Source organism: Rhinoderma darwinii, chromosome 12, assembly GCF_050947455.1.
Source record: "Rhinoderma darwinii isolate aRhiDar2 chromosome 12, aRhiDar2.hap1, whole genome shotgun sequence".
NCBI classification, from domain to species: domain Eukaryota; kingdom Metazoa; phylum Chordata; class Amphibia; order Anura; family Rhinodermatidae; genus Rhinoderma; species Rhinoderma darwinii.
This window is the reverse complement of record NC_134698.1, coordinates 61645565-61660643: the sequence shown is the minus strand read 5'-3', so window position 1 is coordinate 61660643 and position 15079 is coordinate 61645565. Positions and strand designations below refer to the sequence as shown.

At 41.6% G+C, this 15079-nt stretch overlaps 1 protein-coding gene across 8 annotated transcripts in view; it reads left to right on the top strand.

Moving 5' to 3' along the window:
* MAPKBP1 (mitogen-activated protein kinase binding protein 1) overlaps positions 1-15079 on the top strand; it is a 140938-nt gene that overhangs the window by 26528 nt on the left and 99331 nt on the right. Inside the window, exon 1 of one of the 8 annotated variants that reach the window (XM_075844844.1) lies at positions 14332-14567. The exons of the other annotated variants lie outside the window; for them this stretch is intronic. Coding sequence (XP_075700959.1) covers positions 14478-14567 — 90 coding nt within the window. The 5' untranslated portion in view covers positions 14332-14477. Of the gene's footprint in view, positions 1-14331; positions 14568-15079 lie in introns of those variants that run through there. 8 annotated transcript variants of the gene reach the window in all.

Here is a 15079-nt window from a genome sequence, read left to right as displayed (position 1 = left end):
TTCTGTATCTGGCAGATAACTATGTCAGAATAATTTTGCTTTGTGCTGGAAGACGCTGTGGACCACCAGTGGAGATCTCTCATGCATAAGAAATCCCGGCTAGCAGAGACCAGTGTCTGAGTGTAAGGTTTGGTTTTTATTAGCATGAGCCATGTGGGAAAGTAAAATGTGGCTGGGGGCTTTTTATATGGTAAAGTCTCCTATCCGGTTCAAACTTCTGCAAAACGTTGACAGCATGGTCGAACACTGGTGCTGGAATTTCCTAAAATAAGTATGAACCCCACATACCGTGATGGAATATAATCAGATCTACCGTAACTCGGCTCAATGTATTGCAGATGTGCATCATTCAGTACAATTCTCTGAAAAATGTACGTTCAAGCAGAAAGGTTCCAGACATGCCATCAATTATGAGACCGTTGTACTGACCTTTTACACAGTCTCAAAATTGTACATACTTTATAAGTCACAAGGTCATTGGGCTAGTTACTAACATTGAGAGAAATACAGTAGTGAAAATGTATGCGCTAAAGTGTGGTCTTTTAAATTGGTTTGATATGTAAGGTTTTATTTCATTTGACCGCGTCGGTACACAAAAAAAAAAATGGATAAGTGTAGCTGGCTATACACATGAGCTGTTGGTCAAATGCTTAGGCTCTGTTCACATTGAGTTTTTTTGCAGGCGGAAAAATCTACGTTCGCTTTTTTTTTCAGCTGCGGGCAAAAAACGCAGGGAAAGCAGCTTTCTCTGCCTTCCATTGATGTCAATGGGAGGTCAGAGACGGAAACGCCCGAAGATCGGGCATGTCGCTTCTTGAAATCAATGGGAGGCGATTTCGGGCTTTTTTTGGCTCTGTTTCCAACACTGTTTGGCGCGGTTTTTGAAGCGGAAACTCCGTGTGATCAATTGGGGTATGTTCACAAGCAAAGTCAATAACGGCTGAAAATTACTGTTAGAGAAAACCGGCTCTGATTTTCAGCCGAATTTGAAGCTGAAAATGTTTTTTCTGGCGCTTTCTGGAGCTGATTTTCTAATGACACAATGAAAAACATCTCCAAAAACCACTCAAGAAGTGACATGCTGCTTCTTTTTATGGGGCGTTTTTTAGACTCCGTTCTTTAAAACTGTGGCGTAAAAAAAACACCCTGTCTGAACGAAACTCTATTTTTCCCATTGAGTTCAATGGGCAGATGTTTGTAGGCATTCAGCTACCGTTTTTTGGGCGTATTTCGGGTCGTTTACGCCCCAAAACATGCCCAAAAACCCAGCGTGTGAACATGCCCTTATTGAGCCCAACTCCACCTTAAACATTTGCGCTCGGTTGAGCTGGGTGTGCATGTTTATCTCATTGGGCAGAGGGAATAAGCTTCTTCCAAACCCCTGATTTTTATTTTTTTTTTGTTTTGTTTTGTTTTTTTTTCTATTCTTTGTTTACAGTGGGAGAATGTATGTGTATAGAGTTCTATACGTCCAGTGCAACATTCAGCAGCACATATCAAAGTTAGGCTATGTTCACATCCGCGCCAGGGCACCGTTCCGTCGGTGCTTTCCATTGGAACGGAGCCCTGTCTGACACAAAGTGAAACCGTAGATTTCCGCTTCCATCACCATTGATTTCAATGGTGACGGATCCGGTGCCGGTTTCAGTTTGTCTTCGTTGTGGAAGGGTTCTGTCGTTTTGACGGGATGAATACCGTAGTCGACTACGCATGAGCGCTCAGCCGCTTCGTTTCTGTTCGGCTTATTCCGGACAGCCGATGTAGCGGAGTACGGGCTCATAGACTTTCTATTGAGCCCGTACACCTCTATGTTGATTTCGAAAAAAAAGACTAACAGAAACTAAGCGGCTCAGCGCTCACACGAGCACTTCTGCCGCTTCGTTTTCGTTTTACTATTAGTGGAGGTCTCCGTGCTCGGACCCCCTCCAATCAAAACTTCTGACATGTCACTATGACATGTCAGAAGTTTGAACGTTTAGTTACCCTTTAATGAGCAAATAAAGTTAATTTCCAGATCGGAATGAGACCGCGACTTTGGCCATATCATTTTTGTATCCTATTGACGTTGAGCGGCAGGTGTTACTGTGTAGCCTGGAGAATTATATTGGTTCTTCCACCCTCCCAAACAGTGCTTCCAGTCCGTGGAATCCACAGGGCGCCATCCGCAGTTCTTGGTAAAATATCTGTTACCTTGACTGCAATATTTTAAAACGTTGCAAGCGACTGTTTAGGAAAAAAAATCCAACATGGTCAGAATTATGACACTGGTTTCCAGGGCCCACGGGGAACCGCGCAGGTGCAGTTGAGGTAATGGCACGCTTTTGCTGTGACTCTTTTGGCACTGGTGGATTCATAGGTATTTTTGCTTTTTTTTATTTTAAGAATTGCCTACTTGTGGACTACTCCTCTCCCCCACACGCTCAGCTGTTTAGGCAAACATGTCCTGAAATGTCATTTGTGAAGTCGTGTAGTGGCCAGACTGAAAATGAATGAACTTTCAATGATGCCAGACCACTGGAACTCTTGAGTGTATGTGGCACAATCTTTAAAGAGGTCCAGAATATCAGATTTCCATGTCCGTGCCGGAGTGGTGTTGCATTGTGAATGTTTCATCTAGTACAGCGAGTCTGTGTTCTGTACATTGGGTCCTAACTACTGCTTTCACCAGTTAAAGGACATGTTTAGGGTTCGAAAAAAGGTTCTGCTGTTTCTCCCAGAACCACTCGTGTCCATAGGTTGTGTCTGGTATTGCAGCACAGCCCCATTCACTTAAATGGAAATGGTTTGCAATACCAGGCACATCCCATGGACAAGTGTGGCGCTGTCCTAGGGGGAATGAAGCATTTTGATTCTTATTTTGTACTGCCCCTTTAAGGTGACCATACATTTAGCAATAACCATTAAGGATATGACTATAAAAGGAAGTTATTACTAATAATCTCTGTTCATGGTTGTAGAATGATTGATTGGTTCCAACCAATGAAAATTTGTATAGAGCTTGTTTCACGTATGTCTTGGTCTTTAACTGAAATTGGTCCCATCTTAATGTAAGTCCCTTTTAATGACCAGTTTCCATTAGTGAAAAATCTATGGTCTGCTTTACACATTACACTTTCTTCCTTTTTACATTTAGGACCGTGAGGACTCATGACTGCCATATGTGAAGCCATGACGTTCGCTGGATGAAGCGTGTTCATCGGATCACACATGTCTTGAATATACGAGGAATCAGACTAAATAATAACATTCATGGTTCCGTTATGCTTCACTTTCCGTCCATCAAATATATTATTCTTCCCATATATCGTCAGGTGGACTAATATAATACAGTTTTCATTTGGCTAGGACCAATAACCGTGTCCTTTTCACTCCACGGAGCATGATGGATAGGAATTATGCTGAATACTACAACTGTGTTTTTGTCTTAGTCCAGCTATAGTGAACTTTCTTGCTGTATTTTTTTATATGGCTCACTGCCATATTATGGACCCATGGGCACTCTGGGTCTTCTGTCTGATGTGGTATTAGGGCTTATTGAAACGAACATATATGTAGTCCGTGTGATGGACGTTTTTTGTTTTTTTTACGGCCGTGATACGGCTGTATGTATTTCTATGGGGCTGTTCACAAGGCCATTGTTTTAATGGACCGTGTGAAGGGCCTGTGAAAAAATAGGACATGTCCTATTTTTGTCAGTTTTTCACGGATCCCCCAAGAGGCTCAAGTGACGTCTATGACTAAACCGTTAACGGGTGCCGCACAGGTGCGACACGGACATGAAAAACAACTGTTTCTCACGTACGAGTTTACACTTGTTCGTCTGAATAAGCCCTTACATGGTCTGGCTGAGCGTTCAAGAGCGGGATCTTCTCTATGCAGAGGCTTTCTGCGTTTATTGGGGGGGACCCAAGCAGGAGCTCCCTCTATAATGCTCTAATAGGGCACATGCACAGAGGTTTTTCTAATTGCAAAGTCACTTTATAAATATACACCCCCCCCCCCCCCAAATAAAAAAAATTTTGTTTACATTTCAGGATTGATTTGTCCCTCATTTATTTTTTGGGGTTAATTAGGAATCCTGTGTCCCCTTCCGCCTAAAACCCAACTGGTCTGCTATTATCTTATCTGAAGGATACGTCTTCGTCCCCATGCACACGACTGTGAAATCGTCCACAATTACAGTCGATAATTACGGGCCCATTCAGTTCTACTGGCCGCATATACCCCTCCGTATCGCCGTACTTTGGGAGCACAGGCTGAAAATGCAAGCGGCTGTTAACAGCCGGCCCTGCCCACAATTGCGCGCTGTGATTACAGGCATGGCCGTGTGCATTGGGCCTTATGAAGTGGTCTGCCCTACTTTCTGCCTAGATCTCGATTGCCAATAATCTACATCGAGCGATGTGAAGTACATGAAAGATGCTTTTTTTCAAGAAATAGAATTGGGGTGGTTTAGCTCCGCTCTAAGAAACCCTCGGAAGTGCAAAAAGTCTGATACTCCCAGTGTCATTAAAGTCGTCACACAAGTTCTTTAAACGCCAGGGAACGCTGCATTGGTTTGTCCGCCGCCTCTTTAAGAGCCTGTCGGGTATATTTGATGACTGCACTTGTCTTTAGGGCGGCTGTATGTACAGTCTCAGGCATTTACTGTAAGCCATGAAGCATGCACAGTAGTAGTGGCCTGTGTTTCACACTTGAAGTGGATGTTCGTGAAACATGACTCCGTACTTCTGCAGAGAACTGTATTTCTAGGTGAGGACTGGGAGGAGAGTTTGGTGACACCGGTCAGATTTGTCTTTTGCTGTTTTGGATCTCTTCATGGCTGCTCTCAAGAAGAGGTGCGTAAAAGTAAGTCCGCTCTGCCCGGTGTGTGTTGTGTCAGGAGACAGATTGCCGGCCTGGAATGAATATCCGATGACTCTTGGTAAATGTGCTGTGGGACGGGAACCCTTCTGTTTCCATTTTAGTGCGGAGTAATTTAATTACAGTTTAGCCCTGATTCTGGCTGCAAGAGACCGGGATACCCGTGCTGTGGATGACGTGTGCCATGATATTAATAGGAATGTTTGTACACATTGTTGTCACCGGTAATAATAATTTATTACTTTAGCGTATTTTTCTTTTTTTGACCATTTTATTTTTTTAAGGCTGCATTCACATCTGCGTCAGGGCTCTGTCCCGTCGTTCCGTCTGAGCTTTCAGTCGGAACGGTGCCCTGACTGACACAAACGGAAACCATAGGTTTCCTTTTCCATCACCATTGATTTCAACGGTGACTGATCTGGTGCAAATGGTTTCCCTTAGTCTCCGTTTTGCAAGGGTTCAGTTGTTTTGACGGAATCAATACCGTAGTCCAGTGTAGAAAAGACAGCGCATAGACTATATTGACACACCAAAGTCAATGGGCCATTTCACATGTCCGATTTTCCGCTCTGTTAGTCCGTGCAGACAAAATCCCAACATGCACTAGTTAAGTCCTATTCTTGGGCTAGACTCACCCATACAAGTCCAATTGCTGTATGAAAAAATTTGGGCAGCACAAGGACGTCAAAGTGCAGTCCGTTTTTCACGGATGGGTTGCTAGGAGTCGCTGAAAAGAAAACGGAGTTGTTTTTTTGCTGACCGTGAAACTGATGGCTACTGATGCTACACGGATGGTAAAACCAAACACTGAACGCACTCAAACACAATACAGACTGAACTCTGTTAAATCACTCGTATGAATACAGCCACAGGCCTTATTCACACGAGTGTGTCGGATTTGCATCCGCCAAAAATTGACCATTTTTAATGCATAGGACTGTCCGCGTTTCATCCGTGTGGTTTCAGTGTGTCGTCCGTTTTTTTTTTTCCCCCTTCAAGCACTTTTGGTTTAACTTTTTGCTTTTCTTTAGCACCTGATGAAAAACGGACAGCACATGGATGTCATCTCTGTTCTGCCCCTTTTTTTCCATGCACCCATAGACTTCAATGGACCAGGCTGGTCCGCAAAAAACGTTTTCTCGCAACAGACACGTGTCATGAAAACAAACAAAATAAAAGTGTGAATAGCCCCATTGAATTGCATCGATCAGTGTGATGTCTGTTAAAAACGACCGCACACTGACGAGAAAATCGTTTGTGTGAATAAGGCCTGAGTTTACCTCCTGTATATAATCTCCTATGGAAGAATTTCTCTTAGAGGAGGATCGCTCCGTACATACAGCACCCACCGCCGTACGGCAGAACACGGAGACTGTGCGACTCCTTACTAGTGAGCATCAGGACCAGGCGGGAATCATTGCGTATCATTGCGTATCTGTATTTCTTCTCTAATGCTGAATGGGAAAAATTAGAATCTTAATAATTGGCTGTAAATTATTGACAATTTAACATTCACTTAATTTAGGTCATTCGATAATGTATTTTACAATACATTTGATTGACACTGATATCTAGAATGTGGATCTCAAGGTAATGGGGATGGGGACCTGCGCTATAAATTCATCCGGATTGTGGATTCCCACCCGCCTCTTACCACCATTTGCATCACTTCAAGGACATCTATATAAATGATGTTGTCACGCTCCTTAGATCGGCGCTCTCTATTACACGCACTTTGACCCTTTTAACTTGTCTTTGAGATATAATGCCCATTAACGCTGCATCTTTATATGTAGGATTTGTGGATTCTCTGTCGCGTTCTGTGACTCTGCTCTGCCACATCTACGGAGACGTTTATTTCGGTCTTCGTCTTCCGAGTGCTTGTCCCGACCACATCAATCTAATAAATATCTTTTGCGTTCCACACTTAATGTAATTACGGTCTATTAACACGTTACCTGCCTGTTGCTACGGTAACAGGCAGGTTTGTGGTACTAGCCGGGGCTGCCGTGAAATTCTTTTAGGCTTTAACGGGACAATACAAAGAGAATTACAGACTGTGGAAATGAGCTTTCTGGATTAACTAGAACGCAGAGGATTTTCATGCCTCCCATTGAGAAGGAATCACGCCCGCTTTATTTCATGTCACTTTTTCCTGACTTTTTTTTTTTTAAGAATTTCTCGCCAAATCTGTTTCTATGCCGTTACACGGCGCCCGGCGCACTTATTACATTAGTCAAGAATTACACAAATACGTCTTGGCTTTATTGTCCTCGGTGTATCGTGCAGGGACTGCATCATGATTCGTAGGAGGTTTTTTGTGTATTTCCTCAGAAAAGGTCTGTAGCCTGAATAATATCATTCATGGCTTTTTATGGGCATTTTAAAGACCCCCTCCCCCCCCCCCCCCTACAGTATAAAGTTAGTTTTATTTTGATACTGAAAATCGACTTCTGACTATAATATAAGGGTCGTACTGGCAGACAGTCTTTCATGGGCGATCGATGATTTAGCGAGTCGTTTGCATTAGAAAGGCGGTCTATCACACGTGACAATATATGCTAAAGATTTTCGCGGTTCAGTCGTTGATGCGATCGTTTCTCGTTCAACATTCAGCAATTACACACAGATTATTGAGCTTTATGGTGGAGGGCCAAGGACTGATCTCCTAACGACTGGAAGATTTCTGATTAGATGAGGGGATATGATGGTGACGAATGATAATCTTTCACTCAGGTGAATTTGTCTGATCTACGGAAACGCAAAGATTTATCGTTTGTCGTCCAATTGTTGTACGCTATTACACGTGGCGATTATCTTTGAAATGATTATACGAAAATTTGGACTATAATGGCTCCGTCTAATAGGGCCTTAAGATTAAGGGTACTTTTATACGGCCTGACATGGGCTGTGTAAACTAGCACCGATCAACGAGACAGCTTGTTGATCGGCGTTCATTTGCACCGTTCACATGGAGCAATGCATAGGGATGAGCGATCGTTACTACAGTTGCTCGTCCCCATGCGTTTCTATTATGGCAGGCAGATATGACACCTACTTCTACTGCTTCCACATATCAGGGTTTGGGAGGAGCAGCCCCTCTCCCCTTCATACAGACTGCATGGAGCTATGTGAATCTGAAGCCCATACGGACTGCGTAGTAAAGAGGAGTGTGCCTCCAATCTGGTTTTGTAGACTAGAGCATGAGTAAAGGGGATCTCCAGATCTGGTTTTGTTTTGTTCTTGAAACATCACCACCTGTTTCCATGGGCCGTGTCTTGTATTGCAGCTCGCCACCATTCAAGTGTTAGTAAAATCATAAAGGCTGGACACAATGTGGGTTACTCTTCCCAATTGTTACTCTATGCCGGCTGCTGCCAATCTTTAAAGGGGCTGTACAGAATTTGGAAAATGTCTGCTTTCTGCCAAAAACAGCACCACACCTGTCCACAGGTTGTGTGTGGTATTGCAGCTCCGCTCCATTTATTACAATGGAGCTGAACTGCGATACCAGACACAACCCATTGACAGGTGTGGTGCTGTTTTTCTAATTATGTACAACCATGCAGACCAGGTATTTACGGTGTTCACGTAGTTTTTTTTTTCTTTTCATTACTACAACATAATTTATGCCAAAAGGTTGTCATCTGCAGTTTTTACAATGCATTAACTGCTTATTATGACCGGGCACCGGAAATGAAGGGCACATATATACAGTTTTTAATACGCTGATCTTGAAAAATACAACTACAATGGTGACAAATTATTAACATTTTCTCATCTATATGTTGGGTATTTTGTTGTGTGAAATTTTATATTGGGTTAAACAGGCATAGCACTTCTAGTACCCCACACTTTGCATAAAAATGTACATAACTCATCCTTAGAGCTTCATACACAGATGGTTTGTCCATGGATCTCCAGTTTAATAAAAAGTAAAAGTCAACTTAAAGATTTAAACCACAAAGATTCTTTTCAGATCCTGTTCACTGACAGACAAACTATACATAACAGATGACTTTCCTATGTACAGATGCTGAGAACGTGTTGCCACTTAGTGTTTCGGGACATTTGTTCTTTTTCTTGGTCACTTTTTACTGAACTTCACGTTTTTAGACTTAGGACAGGTGTCATGACCTAATGGCCTCTGTCATCCTCATTTTCTATTTGCTGAACTTGTTGTCCTTGTGCGATTCAAGAATAATCTATTTAAGGGCCTGTTCACATTTAGCTTAGGCTTGTTCATTGGTTCCATTCGACCTTTCCGTCGGAGGAACCGATGAACGGAAAGCCAAACGGAAACCATAGCATCCGTTTGCATTACGATCTGATTTCAATGGTTTATGTTGCAGTTGGTTTCAGTTTGTTTCTGTTCCATAAGGTTTCTGTCGTTTTTTTTTTTTGCAGAAACGAGAAAAAAATGATCTTACGGTACAGAAACAAACGGAAACCAACTGCACCAGAAGTGTTACCATTAAAATCAATGGTTATGAAAATGCACCATCCTTGTGTGTATTTTTGATGCCGTGTTCGAAACATAACCTAAAAAAACAAAGCAAAACCCCATAATGCTTACTTTCTTAAATGGGCACTAACTTTTCAAAAAATTTATGTTAATCTAATAGAACATTAATCCAAGAGAAGAGGCAGCACACCAATGTAATAGAAAAATCCCAAAATAGTTTAATCACCCAACATACAGGCAACGTTTCAACTTCCCATTAAAGGCATTGTCAAACTTTTTGGGATTTTTCTATTACATTGGATTGCTGCCTCTTCTCTTGGATTGTGTTCTGACGTTTACATGAGGTTTTTTTTTTTGTCAACGTTCCTCTGAAGATAGCACCCACCATTTTCTGGTTCCTCCTACAGTGCAGCGCCTATATCTTGTTTGTTCCTTGCTAATCTAATAGTGTACCTGATATAGATGAACCTTGTAATTCACCTACTGTTAAAATTCAGTTTTATTCATCCAAATTGTGTGAAGTTATTAGGTGCCTCCCTTCCTGCAATCAGCTGCCCACCTCCTGTTGTCAAGCAAAATCCATCCCTAGTTATAAAGCAGAATTTACAGACTGCAGAAAGTGGGGGTCAATTCCCTGCCTGCCAATTGAAGTTTATGGAGGGGGAGGAGTGAGCAGGAGAAGAGAGAGACAGAGACAAGTTGCCTATATAAGTCTCTGGAAAGGAGGGGGGGGAGCAGAGTGAGAGAGAGAAAAATGTTTGTCTAATTAGATAGCTTCCTCGCAAAACCCGGGGTCTTGAGTTGGAATACCAGCAAGTGCAATACATGCAAGAAGTTTTGTATGTTGTCTCTGTGCTTTGATGGGTCCCGCTGTAAAAACTTACCGGTATCCATTGTGGAACAACATTGATGAGAGTTGTTGCATTCTGTGTATTGTGCCATGAAATATGATGGTGCTGTAAAAAAATAATAGGAAATGCTTAATTATTACTACGTTCGAATCATACCTGACTTTTCAGACTGACTCGTTTGTATTGAGGGAAGTTACTCACACCCTCCTGATCAGTGATTAATAAGATCAGCAACTTGGAATAATGGATATAAAATCACTTTTAGTAAGGTAATAATCAGTTGATGAGGGAATACTCCGCAGCGCTTCATTTCTGCAGACTGGAATTTTTACTTTTTTATAGTGCGGACACTGTTCATTATGCAGACACTACACTGGTGCCGGTCCAGGGGCATGGCACATAGACTTGTGCGATACACTGTACCCTTCCTGTCTAGCTGTCTACGACAATACATTCCCATGGGATACAAGTTCTTTTTTTTCCTTTGCTGTTTTTCCATCAGATTATTACTGTGGAAAGCATGGTATAATATTAGCTAACATTTGGCGTATTTATATCTTTTACCATATACAGACTTAAGAAGAAAAAAAAATAGACGAACGAAAAACTGAACAGGGAGATTTACTGACTTAGATGCTTGTCTGATGCCACTTTATTGTACATACAATGCTATAATTTGCGAATTGGAGTGGATTTACATTGTGTGGCTATTTGTGCTTTGTTTTCTTTTTGTATTTTTTTCGCAGTTAAATCGAATGCAAAAACCGCAGGGAAAAACGTTCAAAACGAACGCTGTGGGTTTTTTCTGCCTCCCATTTATTTTATTGGGAGATTAGGGGAAAAACGCTCAAAGAAAGAGCATGCTACTTTTTTTTTTTTTTTTTCCTGCAGGTGGCCAAAAGCTGTCCAGGAAAATAAAGTCAGGCCTCTGCCTCCCATCAAAATCATAGGGGGTGGGCGCGATTTGGGGTGTTCCTTGGCACTGTGTGACCTCCCCCGAAGAGAATGTTGGTCCCTCCATAAGTCCAATAAAGAATGAGGATTATAAAGAACAGGCAACTGCTGTTCTTCCCCAATAATCGTGCCCTACACTGCCCAGATACCCTTTCACAAGGACGTAATAGTTATGTCCTGACAGTAAAGGCACTAAATACAATAAAAACCTTCACATTTTTCTGCGCTTTTGGTCGTGCACATCAGTCACGAATGTCTTACATACAGATCACATGTTCATCATGACATTTGGTTGCTATCTACACATCGGGGACGTTCGATCACTGCATTGACAAGAAAGAAGGCCTATCCCAGTGATGTCTCTGAGAGTTCCTATACAATAGAGGGTCTGGTAAGACCCAGGATTTCCATTTTACAGGAATGTATATATAGCCTAGCAACAGTCCAGGATGTCCGTGACTGGACTATTATAATATGTAATCAAAGTGTTAGAACTATTTGTTCCTGCATTATTTTTTAACAATGCAAAATAAAAAATTATTACAGACCTGGCCATAATTCTATACATAGAACTAAAAATTGCATCCTCACAGCAGTAGGTCAACATGGCCTAAAGCCGAAGTACTGCGGGTAACGCATTGCGTAAATTGTTCAGTTTACCTTAATTTTTTGAACAAATTAAACTATGAAGGTAGAAATTCTTTTATCTGTAGTAGCAAGATCTTTTAGGCCTTTTGACCTTGTAGGGAGTGCCTACGATTATGTTCTAACATGCTTTGGTTGTTGTCAACGTGAGTTTGCAAAGGCCTAGATAAATCTATGACATTATTAACTTGAACACACCCAACTGAGTTACTTCTGAATAAGATATGTTGGCACCATTAAAGTATTACTTAATATACACGTTAACACAAGGTCGACTTAGTTCACCGTTAGGAGCCTCCATCGCAGAGTCTGTCAGCAATGCCGTAAATCTGACAAACCCATTGTGCGCTGTTGGTATCCGGCATCTGACGAATCCAGCACTGCCATTAATTTTGTTTTTTGGGGACAGTTGGGGTGCCTTTTTACCCATTCCATTGCCGTTTGGTCCCACCTGACATTTTTTGTTGACTTTGCGCCAATGTATATGGTTAGTGTGATCTGGAATATATTCTTAGTAAAGATTTAGTGCTGGGGGCACATGTAAAACATGAATTTTATATCATTATTGATCGTTTTGGGACTAGTACAAAATAGCGCGCGTTAGCGTTTATTGAGCAAAAAATTATAAAAATTTCCCATTTGACAACATGAGCCCAGAATGTGTACCACACTTTGCCAATCCAAGCCCTATAACACGACTGTGATTTAATCCGTAGCAGCTAGTGAAACATCACGACAGTTCCTTCACTGCTTCCATTCTCCGGTCTACCAATAAGTAAGTGTGTGTTGGTTGACGAGAAAAAAAAAAAATTGCCACGAATCCTACTATAGTCACTCTTGGCTACTTCCTTATGTATGGACCTTGCCATTCTATGTGGACTTGTCCCAGTCCAAAAAGTTGTTGGCCCACATTTAGTAAGCAGTTTATGCTGGTTTTCATGTAAACTTTGCCAATGTAATGCTGCAAATGGTACCGTGCAAATTTGCACAAAAAATTGCGACGACTTGTCCGTCACCAAATTTAGAAAATGGCAGGAAAAGTGGGCATTATCTCTAAGAAATGTACTGCAAGTCCAATTTATTAAGAGGAATAGCTGAAAATTGTGTAAAATTTTGGCTATGTGCAGGCGTAGATTTGATTTTCTGCCTCTCGGACAGTTCAAAATGCGCCATATTAATTAACGTCAGGATCACACACACAGTTTTGATGCTGGTTTTGGCTCCGTTTTCTGAGCCAAAGCCATATGTGGATCTAAACGGAAGAAAAGGTATAAAGAAAAGAATGCTGCATCTCCTTTCTTTTGTGTCCACTCATGAGTTTGGCTCAAAAAACTGATCCAAAAACTAAACCAATTAGAAATTTGGCGCAAATCACGGCCTCAATCTCCTCTACTAAAATTGGCATAAGATATACCAGTCTTGGTAAATGTATGCCACTGTCTAATCATTAACTATTTTTCAGAAGTGATGTGTAAAAGTGCCGCAGAACGTAGATCTAGCTGTAGAATAGATTTGCTATGTTTTTACAGACGGTGAGTTCAATTCCTCCTGGTCCTATAAATCATTGTTCATCCTCACAAATTCTCCCAATAAAGATTTTACCCTTCACAGCTTTCATATATAATCTCATCCAGTGTACTGATGGACAGATGAGTTATGTATATAGGTCATCACACGTAGCAAACCGGAGGAGAGCCCAGTGGAGTCATGGTTTATTCTTCTATAATTATACGACTCCCGTTTCTTTCATTACAGTAAAGCACGCCAATGGAAAACAAAAAAAGTCTCCAAAGACATGTGAAGGTTTGTTCGACCAGAGTTCAACACAAGGATGTTCTCATTGAATCCTCTGATCCGTATGATCGTTTTCAGCGGTCTGTTGTCTAATGAATTCTTGGAGAAGGAGCGCTACCATATTGATAGGATAGAGCTGCTGCTAGATCAGAATGTGAGAAGACCAGACTATTATGGCCTGAAAGGGTTATAAAGGTGGCAGGGTAAAGTTATTTAATATTTGGCCCTGCTCCATAAACCCCATGTCTCAAGAGCATATTTACAGTGATTTGTGTGTTCTTAGAAATATCAAATTGCTTTTTGTACAGTAGCAGCTTGTTTCTGTGCTGCGCGTGGAACGAAATCTGACTCCTTTCTGCAAATGGTCTCTATGCCTGATTTTTAGATGGTTTTAATTTTTGGCAGTGTTTTGTTCACATTCTGTTATATCTAATAGACTGCTTTCACACGGGACCAAAATTTTGCAGATTTTCCACACGTTATGCTTTTTTTTCCAGATGGTGGTCTGTTATCGGTTGGCTAAAACAATCGTTAGTTGTTAAATTTCTCCAGACAGGCGATCGTTTTGATTGAAATCCTCTGTTTTGATCAACTTTAGACTCTGGCCATTTTTTTTAGATGTCTGTCTGTCCTGACTGCTTGGCAGCTTTTCTATGATCTACAGTCAGCCTTCAGAACGTGATGTCATTGTTCCTGGTTTCCATGGATGGCACTGTGTTATGACTCTCCCATACATACCTTTTATTTGTGTTCTAGAACTTCAACCGTCAGTCAAGTAGGAGACTACAGCTTGGACAACATCGCTGGTTTTTCTCTAGCCTTTTTAATGTCGTATAATTCAGGACTTTACCGCTCTTGCTTCTGATGTCATCCGCTGTTCCTCAAACGAACATTGAGGAGCAGTGATGCTCTCGATGCTTGATCCTGCCTACTTAGACAGGCCGATGTCGAAGGTTGTGGTCTTCCGGAAAAGGAAGAAGCAGAAAACGCAAAATGTATGTTCAGACTTGTGTGTAACAACCGTACATTTACTTTCACGCCTGTTTCTGCAGTGGTTGCCTTGCCGTTCCCCAAACAATGCAGGGTTTCTGTGTTTGGCTCCAGTGAATTTGACTTTTATATAGCATTAAAGATGTATGTAGGGTCCTTGGACTAAGAAGGCATTTATTCATCACAAAAAACTCCTTTTATACGTTGTTAAATGACTCCACATAAACCAGCGCAAACTGTCATTTTACAGTAATCCTAATGGGGTGTTTCTTCCTAATATGGAATTTAATATTTGGTTGAATGGGCGACGCTAACTTAGTCTGACTTGTTCACTGACCACAAGAGGGGAACCACAGATTGCCCACACAATGCAGTTCTATGCAGCCCTAACCCATCAGGACACAGACATTGCTTGTTTTGTATCCTAAGGCTATGTTCACACGCTTGGCAAAAAACATCTGAAAATACACAGCTGTTTTCAAGGGAAAACAGCTCCTGATTTTCAGCCGCTTTTTAA